Raw genomic sequence first — 17,695 nt, forward strand, 5'->3', positions numbered from 1 at the left:
TCATTATGAATACTCTGCCTAAACAACCTATCAAAGATATTTAAAACAGGCATTACTTCTGGCTTATGTGGTATTATTCAATGTATAGGTTAGGAAATAAAATAAAATGCACTGGGAGTTTCTTTAGATGATTAGATGTATATTTTGAACGGTATATACTTTGGATGTTAGTAAATTGATTTTTGTGAACAGAATGTTTTCTATAGGTTAGCAAGTAAAACTTCAAGAGTGACCTGGTAGTGAAAAAATATATTTTATAGTTTGTCAGGTAAAAAAAAAAGAAAAAAAAGAAAGAGAGGGAGAATTTCTGCTCTTCTCTTTAACAGAAAGTAAATAAAAGACATTTCTCAATGATCAAGAAAACGTCTCGAAAAAGATTAAAAACGGAATAACTATCATCTTATTTGTTTGTTTGTGGTTGTGCACAAAAATACACAATGGGCTATCTGTGCTCTGCCCACTACGGGTATCGAAACCCGGTTTCTAGCGTTGTAAGTCCGCAGACATACCGCTGTGCCACAGGGGCCCATCATCTTTAATTACTGTCACATACTGGCACTGAAATATTCACGATACGTAATCGTAATGAAACAGCTCACGTATTGTTCCGGCTGAGAAGCTAGAAAGAATTTAAATTTACAGATAATATATTACAGAGCGTGCTGTCGAATTGTTTAAAATTTATATCAAACTATTATCACACATGTAATGTTACTTAGAAGTCAAGGTGTATTATACTTACAGCTTCTAGTAAAATTAAAATACAGGTGCTGTTTTTTTTTTATTCAGTGATGATTTAACTTGTTTTAATTAATGTGCATCTCGCTGTATTGTTAAAAACTGAATGTAATAATCTTACCATTGAATACTTTCAGCATGTTTATATAACATATTTACAACGTTTATTACTTTTATTTCTTGTTTTGAAGATTGTTGTGATGACTATAATATACTCATTGTTATTTTTACATGTAATTATTTCGATGTGTTAATTAATTCTACAAGGGGATTATAAAGAAAATTTCTTGTTTAAAATATATTAAAATTAATTGTCTTAGAAGAGTTAAATTTCACCAAAGGCACATGGAGTATCAGAAGATTCATTAAAGAAAGTTTGGACACGGTATAGGATGTTCCACAAACTGCTACAGAAGAGACTTAATATGATTTCCTTTATTCTCATTCAGTATGTTAAGCCTACCCCTAAACGAAGCTACTACGAGTATCAACTGTCCTAGACAGTATTCATAGATCCCCACAACATCCTAGTATTATTGAAAGAAGGAGAAAGAAGAGAAAATAAATGTAATTATCTTAATATTTATAGTTTGTTTGCTTTTGTTTATTAAGCTCAAAACTGCACATTGGGGGTGGGGGTTCTGCCCACCTCAGGGATCTGACGCTGGATTTTAATATTATATAACCTCAAACGTACTGCTGAGTCTCGGGGGAAGGGCGTAGCTAGTTTTAGAGAAAAGCGTTTTAAGTATGTAGCATAACATGGTTTTTGAAATATCCTGTATTATATTCAAACTATCCTGAATAATTAAGTATGTAGCATAACATGGTTTTGAAATATCCTGTATTATATTCAAACTATCCTGAATAATTAAGTATGTAGCATAACATGGTTTTTGAAATATCCTGTATTATATTCAAACTATCCTGAATAATTACGTATGTAGCATAACATGGTTTTTGAAATATCCTGTATTATATTCAAACTATCCTGAATAAAACTTATGAGTCTTAATGCGCATCTGATAAGATTTTTCCCCTATGGACAAGTAGATTTAAAGTTATAATCGTTTTATGTCATCAATCTCATGCCGTTCAAAGATAGACAAACAAGAAAAAATAAAACGAATGTTAGTTTGCGAGAAACACGATTCAAGTGTTCGGAATAATATTGTTTTGAAAGATCCTTTACTATGTCCAAACTTTCCTGAATAAAACTTTATTTTCAGTGTGCTTCTGGGAGGAAGAGTAGTTTTTAAGATAGAATATTTTTAAATATTGGGCTTTATTTATAATTAACCTTTGTAAACGCACCACAGGGGACAGCGGTATGTCTGCAGACTTACAACGCTAGAAACCGGGTTTCAATACCCGTGATGGGCAGAGCACAGATAGCCCATTGTGTAGCTTTGTACTTAACTTCAAACAAACCAACAAACACTTTGTAAATAATTACAAATGATTTACTGAAGTTATTTATTAAACTCAAGCCCCCTCCCCCCACCAAACAAACTAAGAAAAATAACCAAATTTTTAACTACAACGGCTAATTATAACAAGCTTGAAATTATCAAACAATTTTACAGTTTCTAAAAACTAGTTAAGTAATGTATATATATATATATATTTTTTTTTTATGTTTCTGGTTCGTTTATATTTCAACTTTTGTGTATTTTTCACCATAACTGACTTGTGTTTAATTATGTTTCAGTAAAACAATTTTAGTGATTTTATTTTTATGAGTTTACATTCTTCTCTTCTTATAACATTTCTATATATATATATATTTAAACATTCTCGAATCCGGGCAAAATCACTCAAGGGACTATTGTGTTTATCATGAGAAGTAATAGTTGAGGTGATTTCCCGTTGTCTTCCTGAATGGGTGTAGTATATTGTTCGACATACGCAGGTCAACAAACAATAAACACATTCTTATGGTAATGGGGCGCAAACCAAGAACCCTCGGATTCACAGTTAGACTCGTTAAGCACAACGCCACGACCGACGTATCTCTATATTACGTAACAGAATAAAGACTAATTAGATATAAATTTATCCATGTGCCTTGGTAACAGTTTGAATATAATTTATGTCTGAGACAATATTTAACATTACGTTTACGTGAAAAAAAAACTGAAATCTGACAATAAGCAACGACTTACAGTGCTGAACGAGATCAACAATTTCAATATTTTTCTGTAAGTTGTTGGGTAATTAACACCTGAGACAACAAGCAACGACTTACAATGCCGAAACAGATCAACAATTTCAATATTTTTCTGTAAATTGTTGGGTAATTAACACCTGAGACAACAAGCAACGACTTACAGTGCTGAAAGAGATCAACAATTTCAATATTTTTCTGTAAATTAACGCCTGAGACAATAATCAACAACTTACAATACTGAATGAGATTGATGAGATTATCATCGTTGTATAAACTGGAAATTATTTGAGCTTTGTCGTATCCACTGTTGGTAAAGTTTATTTTGGCGTCCGAGTTAAGAAGCTTCTCATATTTGTAGTTTATATTAGCGTCCAAGTTATCGGAAGTTCCTTTCACGATAGCCTTGTGACTTTATTCATGTATAGTTTGATAGTTTTAATTTGTTGTTTTTTCAATAAAATGATTTTTTTTTGTTTTGTTTTGAATTGTAGTAATCTGCACAATCTTTCTTCAATTTTGTGTTTGTACGTATTACACTCGAGTGAAAAAAAAATATTTTCAAGATTATTTAAACAGTTTTAAACATCTGAATTCTTTGATCGTATAAATCTTTTTTTTTATAAATTAAATCAAGAAACGATATTTTTCCTACATTGTTCTCAGAAACGTAACCCCCTAGTGGCACAGCGGTATGTCTGCGGACTTACAATACTATAATCTTGGTTTCTATACCCGTGGTGGACAGAGCACAGATAGCCCATTGTGGAGCTTTGTGCTTAACTTCAATCCAACAAAAGAAATAGGAGCTTATTATCCAAATAATATCAGTTTTGAAAAGTATTGTGCCCATATCAATATCACTAAACATTATGAACCAGAGAAATTCTTAATAACTGATTTTTTTTTTTAATATTCCAGGTCTACTCTTTAATTACAGTAAATCGCTTACATTTTGACAAATCATACTATTTAAATATTTTGTTTTCAATCCACTTTTACGTGCGTTTAACTATTTAACCTGATGTATGGGTCTAATAGTGTTTACCTTAACAATGAGAAACAACCATGAAGTTATATAGCATTAAATGTGCTAAGATAAAAATATAAAACAATAATAAAGCACTGCTCTCGCTATTAGAAATTATTAGTTCTTTTTGCCGTGCAGTATACCCCGTTCACTATTACTATACACTGTTAGCATTACAAAGTTTTACATGAAGTTCTGTCGTGATCTATATATATATATACTATGTTCATTGCCACTATACGCTGTAAGCATTGCAAAGTTTTATACGAAGTTTCTTCATGCGCTATACCCCCGTTCACTATTACTATACACTATTAGCATTACAAAGTTTTACATAAAGTTCTGTCGTGAGCTATATATATATATATATACCATGTTCACTACCACTATACGCTATTAGCATTGCAAAGTTTTCTATGAATTTCTGTCGTGCGCTATACTCAGAAGTTTGTGAGAAAGTTTTTGCTAATCTAAATTTACATGTTTTAAAGTGCTTGATTCACTATAATTCCCTCAAGGCTAAACAAACAGCTATTTGCGCAAGCAAACCATAATTTTGACTTGATAGACTAAAAGGAAAGCTATAAGTAAACAGCACTCATCGCCAACTCTTGTATGACCAAATAGTAGGATCTGACTGTCATTCCTATAGCGCACTTATGTCTTCAAGGAGTAGAGCACCTTTTTGTGGCAAGGGACCGTGACCATGGTCCCCTTGATCCACAGTTTGAGTATGTTGACCACAAGCCATGGCCGGGCTCATAATTTAAAACAAAACCTCACAATTTTATATAACATATAAATTAAACTGCAAAACAAAACAAAAACGTAAAACATTCTTTGTGCACTAACTTCGGGGAATTTTTTAGTAAGTATAAAAAAACTGAAAACTCATCAGTCAAACTGTCAGTTTTCTTCTGCTAAAATTAATACAAAAGTCAATCAGCAAAAACTGAGAGCTACATGTAGTTCATCTGTGTTGCCGTGATGGGGAATCATTCTAGCCAGTCAGCTAGTTCCTCACTTACATCTAGGAGAATAGGAAAAATAATCACCTCTCCTACCTGAGGACGGCCTGTCCGAATACCGAGTGCAGTACACCCAAGCCGGCCACACCAACGGTGCCATCGCTTTGCTAGGACTCGGTGTTTGAGAGGACAGAGTCAGAGTTTTGTTGTCTCCAATATTTCTAACTCGACGATCCTCTCGAGCATGTCGACCGAAGTCTGGAGAGAGGATTTTTTCTATCGAAAACTTCAATGATCGGGCTGTAGCAACGGGTGCGGCGGAATCTGATCCTTGGCTTCCGGGACTTGGCGTCGGAGACAGCCCTTCCCTCCTGTACTCTGAATGCTTCAGCAAATCTTGGGGTTCAGGGCTTCTGGCTGTATTATGTGGATGGTCAGTATCTTGAGCCATCCTGTCAATCCACGTGCACACTACAAGCACGCACAGTCCAACTTTTACGTTTCTCTGAAGTTCTCTGTTTGTTCAGTCACCTCCTCATTCCAACAATATACAATGATCAGCTCCCTCCAGCGGCAGATAGAAAACCTAATCGAGTAACAGTGGCTGCGTGAATCTGCCTAATGTGACCTTTTAGGGTCAGCTGGTGTCTCGTGTCCTCCTTTGACGACAGTCCTGTCCGCTTTTTATACGTATTTGTCGTTGAGCCATGAGTTGAGCTGAAGTACGAGAGTCATTACTTCTGGGAAAAGCGAGAAACAGCAGCCGCTCTCACTCTAGCCCTTCCCATATTTCCCTTAACTGCCTACAACCACCAATCACTACAAGAGCAGCTCCGGCACCGCGCTGGTGTTGGCTGATTTTGTTGAAATATCAGCGCACGTAGTGTCGAAGGTGGATCACGTAGAATAGTTTCTCTCATTGTACGTGATGGCATAATTTCGCTTATCGCTTTATTCTTACGTCACGTCACTCTTTGGAGCCATAACATCTAATTTAATTAGAAAAATAAACCAGCTAGATATGAGGGTGTGCTTGGTGAAGTGAGGCATTGGAGTGAAAACTTCCCTATACATTGTTCATAGCAACTAACTATAGATAAGTATGCCACGGAAGGTGAACTGTAGCATCAGAGTGGAACGTTTCTATACACTGCTTTTAGCAACAAGCTAGAGATAAATATGTCAAGTTTGGTAAACTGTAGCATTAGATTGAAACGTTTATATACATTACTTGTAGCAACAACCTAAAGATAAATATATCAAATTTGGTAAACTGTAACCTTAGAGTGAAACGTTTCCATACACTCCTTGTAACAGCAAGCTAAAGATAAATATATCAAGTTTGGTAAACTGTAGCATTAGAGTGAAACGCTTCTATACACTACTAGTGGCAATTACCTAGAGGTGAGAGTGTCAAGTTTGGTAAATTGCAGCATTCAAATGAAACTTTTCCATATCCTGCCTGTAACAATCTGCTAGATAAGATACTGTTGAACTTTTATTATATAAATAAAATATTTGTGAAGCCTCTTTGTCTCCTTAATTCTATAATTATGGAGTTTCAACAGGTACCGACGGTTTCGAGTATTAATTATACTGTTAAACTTGGTGAGCTGTAGCACTGGAGAGAAACTATTTTATACAACTGCTTTTAACAACTTTAGCTTGATATATTGTAGCATTAGAATGAAACTTTTCTATATAATACTTGTAGCAACCAGAACAGCTGAAAATGACGATGCTAAGATTAGTAAACTGTAGCATTCAATGAAACTTTTCTATACGTTGGTTGAAGTAAACAACTAGAGAAGAGGAAGTTAAAGTTGGTAAACTGTAGCATTAGAGTGAAATGAAACTTTTCTATACGTTGGTTGAAGTAAACAACTAGAGAAGAGGAAGTTAAAGTTGGTAAACTGTAGCATTAGAGTGAAATGAAACTTTTCTATACGTTGGTTGAAGTAAACAACTAGAGAAGAGGAAGTTAAAGTTGGTAAACTGTAGCATTAGAGTGAAATGAAACTTTTCTAGACATTTTTTGCAGAAAGCAGATAGAGATGAGGATGTTGAGATTAAAAAACTGTAGTAATGGAGTGAAATTTTTCTATTCACTGCTTATAGCAGTTATTTTCTGAAGGATGCAAAACGAAAGGAAAACAGGCATCCATTAAGAAATAGCAAATATAAATCACAAGTAATAAAGTGACTGTAGAGTGAAATATTTGATTTAAAAAGCAAGTATACTCAACTTAGAGTAAACACTGTGTTTATAATTCTGAGAACTTGGTGTGTACAAACTTGTTATTAGAAACGTACATATGTGGAATAAATGTATGCCAAGTATTATCTAACTTTCAACAAAAAATGTCATTTTATAGAGAAAACACAAAGAATTAATGTTTTATAAATTACATTTCACAAATATTATCTAAGCATTGTTCATAATCTCTGCTACTTACGTAAAGCTCATCAACTGTAAAAATAAATTAAGCTTATCTTCTACTGTACTGTTGAAGTTACTTATATATATATATATATATACTGAATATGTTTATTTATACACAAAAGTGTTATTTTACGATATGATTTCAAATCGATTATTAAATAATAAAAGTTAGATTATTTCTTTGCAGTTTTGCACGCACACTCACATCAAATTACCCATCATCTTTTTCACTGCCGCAATTATAGATAAACAATTCTCCCAGTACAAGGTTCGTTTTTAGAAACATAATAAAAGTCAAATAGGCACATGTTTTGATACTTCGTTAATTACCTGAAACTTCAAACCGCTGACTTTGGGAAATATGAAGTTAAATTCCTTTTCTTCATGGTGGTATAAAATTGAAAACTCATACGTAGTTAATACCACACTTTTCAAGGCTAAAACAAATGTTATGAAGTGTTCACCATATGTAAGGAACATGCATGTCTGCCGATAACAGTATAAAGAGTTCAAATGAAATTACTGAATCATAATAATTTTACGTTCACCAAGTGGTTAGTGTTAAGGGGTAAACATTTTTACCATGTTCTTGAACCTCATAAATTATCGAGTTATTTCATTATTGTATAAAATAAATCACTCACATTTTTTGTTTTTCATCGCAGTTTTAAGTGTAACAATTGCTAAAGTAGACTAACTTATTTTTGATGAAATAAAAACACGACTGCCTTATAAAATAACAACTCATTTAAATCAATTGTGGCTTCATAAGGCTAAACATTTAATATAAACAATAGCATACAAGTAGTGTTTACAAAATACTGATTACGTTGAATGGTTCTGTTTCACGTTGTAATTCAGAGTATATAACATATCGTTGTTGTTGTATCATTGCATTATTACCGGGAACAATTGTGAAAGTCACTTTATATAGCAAGTTATATAATTATTGGTGAAGCGTTGTTGTATTATTGCATTATTACGGGGAACAATTGTGAAAGCCATATTTATATAGCAAGATATATAGTTATTGGTGAAGCGTTGTTGTATTATTGCATTATTAGGTGGAACAATTGTGAAAGCCATATTTATATAGCAAGATATATAGTTATTGGTGAAGCGTTGTTGTATTATTGCATTATTAGGGGGAACAATTGTGAAAGCCATATTTATATAGCAAGATATATAGTTATTGGTGAAGCGTTGTTGTATTATTGCATTATTAGGGGGAACAATTGTGAAAGCCATATTTATATAGTTATCGGTGAAGCGTTGTTGTATTATTGCATTATTACGGGGAACAATTGTGAAAGTCATATTTATATAGCAAGTTATATAATTATTGGTGAAGCGTTGTTGTATTATTTTGTTTCATTAAATTTCTTTAGATGAAATCTTCGTAGTTAAATTTATTCAAACAAAAGGGAGCCTTATTAGATAAATGTTAAGAGCAGAAAAATAATTTATACCTTTTCTGTTTTGATAAGAGCCATAATCTTAGAAATGTTTAAAAACTATGTAGGCATTTTTAAAAGAAATTAACAAGGTGTTGAAGGACAATTAAAATCAAGAAAATCTTGTTCAATAACATAATATTCTGCTTAATAAATGCTTTACTGTGAAGTGTATATCAGGTGTTCCTTAATTATTCCACAGTTACCTGTTACACCTATATACTTCATATCAGATAGGTGACAAAATACTCTAACAAACATGGTCTTCCGTGTGTGCGGACTGTGAATTTAAGGATTCCTGGTTCTGGTCCCGTTGCCGAAAAAAATGGAGCTCCGCACTTTAAGTGACAAACAAATCCTACTATTTGGGCAGAGAAGAGTAACTGAACAGTTGGCGGTGGGTGTTATTAACTAACTGCTGTCCCTTTAATATCTCAGTTCAAAAACTAGGGACAGGTATACACGGATAGCTTTTGTGCGAAAATTCTAAAATAAGAAAGCATTCTGCGTATTATCAAGTTAACTTTATAACCTGCGTATTGAGCTTTAAATCCCTATCACTAATAGCTAGCTTAATCGTAAACCTTTAGGATAAAAGTAAAGGTTTTTATGTTTATGAATAAAGATTTGTATGTTAATAGATAGAAGGTTTTGTAGGAAATTTAGAAGAAGAGTGCCACTTTATGCTAATAGTTAGAAATATCTAGAATTAAAAAAAAGGACAACAAACAGAAAATTAATAATCCACAAAATCTTAATAATGATGGATTCAATTCTTAATGATAAAAATGTGATTCGACGATTTAGAATTTATAAAAAAAATACCAACTACTACCTTGAAGTACTCTGAACAAGTACCACTGATTTTCTTATAGACTAATTTTAGGAAAGTATTAGTCAATCTTTATAAGGAAAGCTTTTCCATATAGTTAATTATTGAAAAAGACTGAATTTGGTTGAGAGTTTATAAATGAACTTAAATATATAATAACACTATTGTACTTTAAGTTGTTGGACATATTCAAATATGCTGTATTTCGAGTTAAGATTTAACTAATTTCGATGTAATGACTATTACAAATAATTATATATATAACATAGAAAGTCGCACACAAACAAAAGCGAGAGATGTGGGTCAGACATTTGGGAACTAGAAGTTAGAGTTTTAACGTCTTTATTGCTGTTTTTATTCAGTTGTTATCCTGCTATAAAATTCTATCTGCACCCATTCTCTGTTTTTTATTGTTTTTCCCTGGTGTTCATATCAACGACGAAAGCACTTTATATGATTGTTTGGTTGTTTTTAAGCACGAAGCTGCGCAATGGGTATCAAAACCTGAATTTTAGCGTCATAAACTTATACACTTACCGCTGAGGTACTGGCAGACGCTTTATAATGAGTAGGCTTTATTTATCCTAAATAAGCCTCATATGCACAAATCAATAGGTTTTTCTACATTATCATTCACAGTATTCCCTGATGGTTAAGCTGTAACTGTTAGTGAGTAGTTACAATTTCAGAGTTAAATTTCAGAAAAGAGTGATCCTTGAATTGCTACAGGTAACGACAGTAGGAATCGTTTTGATGAACAAGAAGGTCAAATAAACAGACTTTGATATGAGAGTTGTATAACTACCAGATTAAACTTTAAAAAAATTCATAATATTACCTTTGAACTCTGAAACTTTCAAAAAGCCCTCTGAAAAATGTAAAGGTTTAAAAGGAAAATGTACCGAAAAGAGCATTGTACATAGATTGACGTATTTATGAAATAATTTATAAACTTTTTGGAGCTCGGAATATAAGTCATAGTAAAAACTAGTATTTCTGGAGTTGGCTGTATTAGTACAAATATTCTTTAGAAATTTATTTCTTTTATGGACAAAAAAGTTCTGGTCGGCGGTAAGTTTCACTCATACAAAAGTAGATCAAAGTCCCTAAAATTGTTTTTACGACAAATTTATTAATAACGTTAGTGTATGTAACATGACTGTATGTAAGTGGGCACTGTGAGCGAGATCCATGTCGCATGCTCTCTGTAAATGTGAGTATCTAAGAAGTGTTCTACACAGCCCGTCTACATAATTTAGGTCATCTTCCAGAATACTGCTCAGCACCATTGTTCATAATGTAAAATATTACATCACTAGATTCATGATGAATAGTTGCAAATATTGTAGTGTAATGATAATTGTTTCTCCTAGTTTGAACGCATGTTGCCAAATAAGAATATGAAAGCAGACAGACGAGCAATTCATTTATAATTGTTTTCTATGTATTGTGAAGGAGGGCGGCAAACGTGTTTTTGTGAGGGTTTCATTTTGCACATTATGTTTGAAACCTATTTGTAAAGTGCTTAGATATCTGAACGTCAGTGCGTTTCAATTACTTTACAATAAAGTCATGATGGAGGTTTTTGGTCAGTAGGCCAAATTGTTCCAACAGGATAATGGTCCTTGCAACAAAGTCAAGAGAGCCCTTGTCCGGTTTCTAAGTAACGGAATCAATGTATTTTAACAGTCCCTCTACATCCCAGATTTTTACTAATAGGACTTTTTTAGAACCATCGAAAAAGATTAATTCGAAAGGTTGAGTTGTATCTTTCCAATAGTCATCACCTGATCGCGTTTGTGAAACACAGGAGACAAAGTCGGAACAGGTTCATCAGAATATCACCAGCAGTTATTCAAACCACGATGTATTTAAGCGATAATTAGTAGGAACTTCCCATGACTATGTGTATAGATGCTTTTGGTATGGCAGTATATGGCTAATATATTAATGCCTAACTTACAACCTAAAATTATATTATTGGTGTAAGGCAATTTCGACTAGATGTGTTTCATCTTTAACAATAGATTGTTTAGTTCATAAATCACTCCCACCTGTTAGCAGCTGCAATGCATCGTTCTAACTGAAGAGTTTTGCAACTTTATGTTCATGACAATGTTATGATCCTTCTAAATAGAATTTAACTTTGTTGTTTTCTATTACCAGTTTCTCTATATCAACATAATCCTTTAGCCTCAATAAAATCGTGATGTAAGTTAAGCATTTTCTCTGCAATTTTACACTAATTAAGAAAATTATGCGCCCGGTATGGCCAGGGGGTTAGGGCGCTCGACTCGCAATCTGTGGGTCGCGGGTTCGAATCCCCGTCACACCAAACATGTTCGCCCTTTCAGCCGTGGGGGCGGCTATAATGTGACAGTCAATCCCACTATTCGTTGGTAAAAGAGTAGCCCAAGAGTTGGTGGTGGGTGGTGATGACTAGCGGCCTTCCCTCTAGTCTTACACTGCTAAATTAGGGACGGCTAGCGCAGATAGCCCTCTTGTAGCTTTGCGCGAAATTTAAAACAAACCAAAATTATGCGAACTAAATTATATCAATACAGTTTCTTCAGGTTATCGTTCAACTTCTGGAGATCCAGTTATGCAATGAAGGCTAAAACATCCAGAATTGGGAAAAGAAGATTAAATCTTAGTCTAGGATCAAGCCCAAAATGGACGTATCTTATACAAAGTAATTTGTTTGTTTGAAATTATGCACAAAGCTACACAATGGGCTATCTGTGCTCTGCCCACCACGGGTATCGAAACCCGGTTTCCAGCGTTGTAAGTCCGCAGACATACCGCTGTGCCGCTGGGGGGCTTATACAAAGTAATACATTTAACTTTTGTTTGTTTGTTTGTAATTGTGCAAAAAGCTACACAATGGGCTATCTGTGCTCGACCCACCATGGGTATCGAAACCCGGTTTCTAGCATACATTTAACACTAAGTAGAATATTCAATCGCAAAAAAGAGCATAATGTAATGTATCTATTCAAAATTTTAAATGTTAAATATTTCATTTTAATATCTTAAATTATTCGAAGCAATAATAATAAAAATAGTTTAAAAAAAAATCATACCCGACATTTGTTTAGTATAATTTATCACAAGAGAATAATAATAACAAGGGAATTTTAGATTTTGTTCACCTAGACATGAAATACCGAACTGCACACAGTCTATAATACTCTCGTCTGTACGTACATCAGGGCATTTTACTGTACATCGCATGTTGACAAGTGATGAGATGCCTTTCACATGTAGGTACTTACTAATTTTAGACCTAGAATTGCTGGCCTAACGCTTCTGTTGAACGACAAGTACTTCGGTACAGATCATCAGCTAAATCCAGAGATCCCGCAATTTACCGCATACTTTGGTAGGATAGATGTTGGCTAGCTTGAAGCTGGACTTGGAGTGCTCCAAAATGTTACTCGTCATTTATAGTATTTTTTTCGTCTTCTTACTTTATATAGCGATGTCAATAAGATAGGGGGCAGGACGGTAGATGAATCACAATACCAGCGGATGAGCGTTATCTCACATTATTGCCCGTTATTTCACATCATTTCCACGTTAAAACCTATAAGTAATATTGCAGACCAGTGGCTTTGGAGATTTCTGGTGCATTTGACTGGGAGATAAGTATCAAAGCAAACAGTCAAGGTTGTCGAAAGTGCCCGTGCCAGGGCCTGATCACTTTTTACCCCTAGCATGTATCACAATTTCATCTTTAAAAATTACTGTTCTCAAAAACCTTGCTCACTGGGCCGTCAAAAGAGGAATCATCTTTCACCCGTGTAGTGGAGTGTTTTATTTTACATGGGCGCCTAGTTATTAGGTATATAATACGAAACAATACAAAGCAAATAGATACTACTACTGTTTACTTTGTAATCTGATCAGTGTCTCCATGGATGCAATCTGGGTTTTCAGTTGGGGCATTGGCGACCACCAACTAGACCATGACTGATTTCTTTACTCTTATTTTAACTAGTTAATGAAGGGTCTCACAATAAGCAAAAATTTACATCAAGCTGGACTACGACAGACATCATGTGCTTTGTGTCTTTTCACAAGAACATGGATCATCCAGACACCCAACTTGTGAAGCAAGGTGCTTTTCGCAGATGAATCTAGATTTTGTCTGCAGCCAAACAATCGCCAAATATTCTTGAAGTGAACAATATAAACGCCAAATGTGTCTTCTCTTCTTTAGGTAACAGCTACGTTCAGAAGATGTGGTAGGAAAACGAGCACTTGAAGAAGAACATTGAAACAAGAACTGAATGGCTTCGTTGTTATTTCTACACTAGAAAGTTACGAGTTTCACGATTGCTTGAGAAGATCATACTCTTATCAGGGGTGAAGCCACATCTTCCACCACTTTCTTTAGAAACTTAAATAAGTAATTAGTATGAGGGTTTCAGTCAAGGTTATAAATCTAGCAATCATGTTTGATGTAATACCATTTTATTAAACACATTTAAACACTACTACACTGAGCTACTTACTGTATAAAAATAATGATGGATAAGACTGAAGGTATGCATTTTTTGTATTGTTTGTTTTTAAGCACAAAATTGCACAATAGGCCATATGTGCTCTGCCCACATCGGATAACGAAACCAGATTTTTTTAGCGTTATAAGCGTTCAGACTTACCGCTGAAAAATGAGTCAAATCCTGCAGCTTAACACTGATCGAAAAACACCTGTACAGCCAATGATTTTGAGTGTGCCTCAAAATGATTGGTTTATTAAATCAATATTTTCTCTATATTGATGACTTAATCAACTTTACGATAAACAGGAAAAAAGATCAAAAAAAGGTTAATTGGTGCAAGTTTTCTGTCCGTATTCGAAGATGTTATAAATGAAAAAGGCACAGAAACCGATAATTATCGAGATAGTTAAAGATTCCTTTAGGTCTTGGATTGTTTTATTTTTTAAGGATCTATTTAACTTTATTTGTTTATTTAGTTATACTTTTATATCATGATGCCTTCAAATTAATTTAGTACCTACATTTGTAATACAAAATTATCGCAGTGTGTCTTACTGTAAGTTTTATGCTTCAAAAATACCAATTTCAAATTAGATCTATCAAGAAAAAAAATCAATTTCACTGCAGATTTTTGTTCAATTTCAGCGCCACTTTTTTTCCAATAGGCTTAATAGTCTCAGAAAAAACAGAATTATACACAAACAACAAAGATGTTTAAAAAAACGATTATAAATGTTCTGTCAGTAAAAGCCTGAAGAGTAAACAACTTACTAAATTTATGTGAGGTGTCGTCCTGAATTTGAAAAGATTTCGGCTATTGAGCTAATGCAGAGTTACTGGAGTTATTTCGTGTAGGAATTTTCTTCCGCAGTCTTTTCTATCCGTCACTCGGTGGGTCAGCGGTAACTTTATGAACTTTCAAAGCTAAAATCCGTGGTTCGATTCCCTGTGGTGAATAGCGTGCAGACAGACCATTGTGTAGCTTTGCGCTAAAACAACTTTCGTCTCTTCAGTTTTTGTTGACCCCTAGTTTTATTCTAATAGGCGAAATTAAAACGATGTCATATTTTAAAGCTGGAAGTTATGGACTGTAGATACCTAGGTTTTGTAAGCATTCCTCCAAATTTTCAAATAATGGACAAGCGAAATTTTTCTCGGTTGGTCAGATATATGATTTACTTTTTGTTAGCCCTTGTTTTCAAATGAGTAGAAGAGAAAGTTATTTTGTTTTTTGCACTTAACGACAAAAAAATATATAACTGGAAGTATATTGTCTCAATGATGGTTAGTTTCTTTTATTATGGCGAACTTTGTTTGCCAAATGATATTTCCTTTATTAAACTGACACATAAATAAGGCGTCGTCTGAGTAACTGTATCAGTTTTAGCTTATATAGAATTGTACAGGTTCTTGTCTAGCGTGACGTGGTTATAGGCTAAAGTTATTCTGCGCAAGAATACTTTTATACAGTGGTGAAAGTAACTTTAATTTCTTACCGATACGTTGGTAGTGTTTGGTCCTGAGAGTATAAGCTGAAGCACATAATTTTTTACAACAATATAACATGAATATCAACAATATTATGATAAACCAAAACATAAAATGACATTGCAAAATGATTTGCAGGTACAATGTACTGGACAAACATTCTTATCGGTACTCAGTACCAGACCATATGGTCGTACTTTCACCACTGATTTTATGTTACGACAAATACAGGTAACGTTTCATTTCTTTTCCTCTTTTGACCAGTTACTCTGGTCATTAGATGAAAAATCTGGCCTAACACTTATTATTCGTCTAGCGGTGCCGCCTTGCATGCATTCTTATAGACATCGGTTCAGCTTCAGTTTTAGCGTTGAGTATAAAAATGTGCCTACTCTACATGACTATAAACCTGTTCATAATATATGACTATCAACCTTTTCATAATATATTATTATCAACCTGTTCATAAGCTAGACAACCACTGACCTCTCCATGCGTCACAGACGCCTATGTATAACTCACAATTGGCTTCTCGTCAAGATAACATGGCAACCACAGTTTTATCTGAGATTTTATCAACCCGTTGCTGTTTTATTGTTGTAATAACGTTAGCAGTATTCGTAGTACCAAAACAACCTGCAGTTCCATCACGTATCATTTATGTAACAATTCATATAAACATCATGTAAGATAAACGTATATATATGTGTACCATTTATAGAAACATGTAGTTAATTCTCTGAACTTGAAACAGCATTTGAATGTGTGCTAGATTGTTACAATTTTGATTTTGATTAATAGAAGTGAAATGTGAGTGAAAGTCTGTAACTAAAGTCAATGATATTTCTGCAAGGTGATTCTCCAGATTAAGTACTAGCTCAGAGTTCAATAAGTGCTCTTTCGAGTTATGTAAGTTTATGTTAACACGTCCCACACACTATACAGTACTACAAACTGAGTTGCTTACCACACAGAAAGAGCTGTCTCGAGTTATATTTCACTCTTGTGTAAAGTTATGTAAACACGTCCCACACACTACTTTTAAAGAGTACCTTAAACCAATTTACTTACTAAACAGTAAACGCTGTGTTGATTTATATTATTTGATCTCTTGTGTAAACTTGTACCAACACGTCCCACACAATGTTGCTTAACAGCACTATAAACTGGGTTACTTACTGTACAGTCTTGTATTGTTTAAGCAGCACTACAAACTGCGTTATTTACTACACAGTAGTTTTTGTGTCGAATAATATTACATTAACGTTTACGTAAACTTATGTCAATACACCTCACACATTAGTGTTTAAATAACACTACAGAGTGAGTTACTTACTACACAGTAAGTGCTATCTCGAGTTATTTGTAATTTAGCATTATTGTTTTTATCTTTCTGTCGTTTTAAATTATACTTAGTGAAGTTAATATTAGATTCGTTATTTCTAAACTTGCATATTCTTATTTTTTGTCCCCCTCCCAGTCTTACGACCCTAAAACCAGGTTTCGATAATCGTGGTGGTCAGTGATCAGATAGTCCATTGTGTAGCTTTGCGCTTAAGAACAAACAACTAATTTGGTTTATTGCGTTAATTATTCTTATTGATTTCTCAAATCGTAAGTAAAGAAGTCATGTTAAAAATAATTCACAAATGGGTACAATATGACAGATTTTATCGCAGAGGGTATCAAGTGGTATCAAAAATATTAAAATTTCCTTTAGACAATAATTGAAAACTATATTAGTTATACGTCAAATATTTTATAGTTCCATTTATTACGTAAAGGCTACATATTTGTATCACGTTTTTGTCATATTTTTTCAATAACAGGGATGTGTTTTATCGTAGTGTACACCGAGTGGTCACAAGTAAATAGACACCTAATTTTTCGTCATTTAACTGATTTATGCTAACTAATTTGTGTTCACATAGCACTATATAAATGAAAATGGTCCGCACACTAATTATCTTGTGCTACAAGATGCCTAGAACTCAAGGTTTTCTCGAATTGTCAGATTTTGTTAGAGGAAGAATAGTTGGTCAAGCAGATGGTGAAATAAGTCAGCGG

At 33.8% G+C, this 17,695-nt stretch overlaps 1 protein-coding gene across 1 annotated transcript in view; it reads right to left on the bottom strand.

The window, feature by feature from the left end:
* Positions 1-5,635, bottom strand: part of LOC106472494 (homeobox protein engrailed-1-B-like) — a 57,167-nt gene extending 51,532 nt beyond the window's left edge. Inside the window, exon 1 of the mRNA XM_022401915.1 lies at positions 4,991-5,635. Coding sequence (XP_022257623.1) covers positions 4,991-5,354 — 364 coding nt within the window. The 5' untranslated portion in view covers positions 5,355-5,635. The remainder of the gene's footprint in view (positions 1-4,990) is intronic.
* Positions 5,636-17,695: the final 12,060 nt, after the last annotated feature.

The sequence above is a fragment of the Limulus polyphemus genome, unplaced genomic scaffold (genome assembly GCF_000517525.1).
Source record: "Limulus polyphemus unplaced genomic scaffold, Limulus_polyphemus-2.1.2 Scaffold121, whole genome shotgun sequence".
NCBI lineage: Eukaryota > Metazoa > Arthropoda > Merostomata > Xiphosura > Limulidae > Limulus > Limulus polyphemus.